Source organism: Sorex araneus, chromosome 5, assembly GCF_027595985.1.
Source record: "Sorex araneus isolate mSorAra2 chromosome 5, mSorAra2.pri, whole genome shotgun sequence".
Classification (NCBI taxonomy): domain Eukaryota; kingdom Metazoa; phylum Chordata; class Mammalia; order Eulipotyphla; family Soricidae; genus Sorex; species Sorex araneus.
In genome coordinates this window covers 48174923-48178581 of record NC_073306.1, presented here as the reverse complement: position 1 = coordinate 48178581, position 3659 = coordinate 48174923, and the positions used below count along the sequence as shown (strand labels likewise).

Below are 3659 nucleotides of genomic sequence, written 5' to 3'. Positions count from 1 at the left end.
GAAACTTTAAGGACCTTCCTTTGCCCTGGCAGCAGCCTAGGTGTTCCCAGACCCTGTGCTCAAGGTCCCCGCAGCCTGCGGATGGATGAAAGCTGGATCTGCATATTGGCATGTCACTGTGTCTTCTTCCCATTGTTTTATGTGCCTACGTTCCAATTTGAGCAAAACCTTGGGGAGGGAAAGCCTAAAATCCCTTCTGCTACTTTGGCAAACTTGTAGCATCAACCCAAATATGTTCCCTATGACCCTCAAAGAGCCAGATCTCATTTTTGGACCTAAGTTCTTGGGGGTTTTTTTGTTTGTTTGTTTGTTTTAATTTTAGGCCACACCTGGTGGTACTCAGGTTACTCCTGGCTTTCCTCTCAGGAATCACTCCTGGCAGTGCTCAGGAGACCATTTGGAGTGCCAAAAATCAAACCCAGGATAGATGCATACAAGGCAAATGTATTACCCACTGTACTGTCTCTCCGGCCCCCTGAGTTCTGAACCAAGGACCTCTCCAGAGTGTCCAGACACCAAGAACTGAGAAGAACAGGCCTGTGAAATGGCCCTGGCTCCATCAGGATGAAACTGGCTGTATCCCAGGGGAGGGGAACCCCACCCCAAGCCCACGTGGGCTGTGGCTGGTAAGCATGAACCCACCCTTACAGGCTCACAGCCAACACAGTTAGGTGAAACTCTGTGCTGATAGGACAGTGCCCCAGTGAACAGGGACAGATGGCTACAGAGAAGTCTCACCTTGGGGGGCCTCTGTCAGGGGTCAGAGGGAGAGCCATGGGCAGGACATCTGAGGCAGGCCGGAGGTGGGAGGAGGATGCAGCAGCACTCAGGAGTCAGCCCCATAAAACAACACGGTTATGTGTCACCACCCCCGCCTTTTTCTTGGTTCCTCTCTCCCCAGGTTGCTGGCGTCCCCCCTGGGGAACCAAACTGGGCTGAACATCAGGTGGCCTGCTTCCCAGCCTCTGACAGAGGACAGGCTGAGTCAGGCGAGTAAGTGGGACAGCCAGCACCCCCACCCTTTGTGAGCCCCACTGATACAGGACAGCAGGTGGCTTGAAGGGGGCAGGTGACCTGGCATGGAGAGCCAGGGGGTAAGTCCTCAAACAAGTGGCAACAGGCCACCAACTTGAAAGGGAAAATTGTGCTGCGATGGGGAAGGTGGCCAACAAGCCTACTGGGTGACTAATTACACAGGCTGGGCCGAGCGTCAGAGGCCGCTCGTTAAACACCTCGTTAAGTGGCACCCTGAAAGCTACCCACTGTGCATTCTGGAAGCTGAGAGGGGACAGGACCCTGGGGGCCAGTAAGGACCAGGAGACAGGACCATTCCGGGTCGAGTGGAAGAAGTTTGCTTCTCACTTCTAAAACAACCTGGAGTCCATAATTCCGAAACCTCAGTGGGAGAGAAGCCAAAGGAAGTCGGATGCATGGGACTTGCTAGCTGCGACCCACCATGGGCAAGACTCAACCCTAAGCAGGAGTCACACGCCTGCCCCTCTCTGAGATAAGTTAGGTCATGGGTCAGCAGTGAATGAGTTCCCCTGAGCTCTGAACCAGAGGGTCAGTGTCCCCACAGGATTAGGGACCCGCCCTCCTGCACTTGGCCTGCTGTCCCTGCACCTCCTCCCCGCATCTGACTCAGGAAACTGGGGCGGCTCCCTGATGGTGGGGGGCATTGGGGGAGGGAGTACCTATATCACAAAAGCAGGGACCAAGAGGGGGCAGCCTGGAGCCTGGCAAGGTGCCTGCACAGGTGGGGCCAACTCCTCCCGCTGACTGTCCCGATGACTCACCCCTCCAGCCCTTCTACCTGTAAGGGAGCGCTGGAAAGGGTGTGGGGAACCCAGGAGACAGGAGGCAGGCCCGGGCTCCAGTCCCGCCCTCAGCCCCTCCCCAACTTCCCCGGGCCCCGCCACCCAGCCAAAAGGCAGCCAGAGAGCCGGAGAGGCACAGAGTCCAGCATCGGTCCCGAGACAGCCCGTCAGCCCCACCGCCCGTCTGTCCCCAGAGCCATGGAGAGAGCCAGTCTGATCCAGAAGGCCAAGCTGGCAGAGCAGGCCGAGCGCTATGAGGACATGGCAGCCTTCATGAAGAGCGCCGTGGAGAAGGGCGAGGAGCTCTCCTGTGAGGAGCGGAACCTGCTCTCCGTGGCCTACAAGAACATGGTGGGCGGCCAGCGGGCAGCCTGGAGGGTCCTGTCCAGCATCGAGCAGAAAAGCCATGAAGAGGGCTCGGAAGAGAAAGGCCCTGAGGTGCAAGAGTACCGGGAGAAGGTGGAAACGGAGCTGCGGGGCGTGTGTGACACCGTGCTGGGCCTGCTGGACAGCCACCTCATCAAGGAGGCCGGGGATGCCGAAAGCCGGGTCTTCTACCTGAAGATGAAGGGCGACTACTACCGCTACCTGGCCGAGGTGGCCACCGGGGATGACAAGAAGCGCATCATTGACTCAGCCCGCTCTGCCTACCAGGAGGCCATGGACATCAGCAAGAAGGAGATGCCGCCCACCAACCCCATCCGCCTGGGCCTGGCCCTGAACTTTTCCGTCTTCCACTATGAGATCGCCAACAGCCCCGAGGAGGCCATCTCACTGGCCAAGACCACCTTCGACGAGGCCATGGCTGACCTGCACACCCTCAGCGAGGACTCCTACAAGGACAGCACCCTCATCATGCAGCTGCTGCGAGACAACCTGACGCTGTGGACGGCCGACAACACTGGGGAAGAGGGGGGTGAGGTTCCCGAAGAGCAGCCCCAGAGCTGAGCCCGCCCGCATCTCCCCGCCCTGCCCTCCCCAGTCCCCCACCCCCGCAGAGAGGACTCAAGGGGTGGGAGGCCCCTGTGTCCTGCTCAGAACCAGCTCCCTGAGCAGGACCGACAGAGCCAAGGCCTCTGGGGCACCGGAGCCCCTTCCTGTGGTGCTCCCATCCCACCTGATCCTGCTCTCTGCACCCCAGTCTTGGAGACCCACCCCACAATCTGGCCACTTCCCCCCATCTTGACTCCCATCTGCCTTCGGATCTTAGGAATTGAGGAGTGTCCCACCCTTGTGGCTGAGAACTGGGCTGGAGAGTGTGTGTGTGTGTGTGTGTGTGTGTGTGTGTGTGTGTGTGTGTGTGTGTGTGTGTGTGGTGTGTGTGTGAGAGAGAGAGAGAGAGAGAAAGAGAGAGAGAGAGAGAGAGAGAGAGAGAGAGAGGGAGAGGGAGAGCGCTGGAACGAGAGGAAAAGCATGTCTGCTGGGTGTGGCCGTGTTTCCTCTCAATAAAGTTCCCTGTGACACTCCTCCTGTCTTTGCCGGTTATTGGCGGAGGGCTGAGGCTGGGACTGGGGTGTGATTTACAGAGACCCTGACTTTGGACCTTCCTTTTAGGATCCTGACCCTCACCTCCCCCGACCGGGGGGCTGGCTCCGCAGGCAAGACTCTGAGGCGGGGAACTGCAGGCAAGGCTGGGAGCTCGGCTCTCCCTGATAGGTTGGCACAGAAGTAAGCGGGTCAGGTCTCGGGAGGGTCAGGGCCAGCGCGCAAAGGCGGCCAAGGAGGGTGGGAGCTGAGAAGGAGGCTGGAGTTGAGATCCGAGGAGACAGGTAATTAGTAAGGCCTCAGGTATAGGCGACTGTCAGTGGCACTGAGCACCCCAGATCTGAACATGGGGAACAG

At 58.8% G+C, this 3659-nt stretch overlaps 1 protein-coding gene across 1 annotated transcript; it reads left to right on the top strand.

Annotated features, from left to right (window-relative positions):
* The first annotated feature begins 367 nt into the window (after window positions 1-367).
* SFN (stratifin) lies at window positions 368-3407 on the top strand. The gene is made up of 2 exons (XM_004603479.2): window positions 368-1094; window positions 2012-3407. The coding sequence occupies exon 2, from the start codon at window positions 2016-2018 to the stop codon at window positions 2763-2765; it is 750 nt and encodes a 249-aa protein (XP_004603536.1). The 5' UTR covers window positions 368-1094; window positions 2012-2015; the 3' UTR covers window positions 2766-3407.
* The last annotated feature ends 252 nt before the right edge of the window (window positions 3408-3659 follow it).

Bases quoted from the DNA above. Each gene is read 5' to 3' on its own strand.
- SFN (XM_004603479.2), top strand. From the start codon at position 2,016: ATGGAGAGAGCCAGTCTGATCCAGAAGGCCAAGCTGGCAGAGCAGGCC.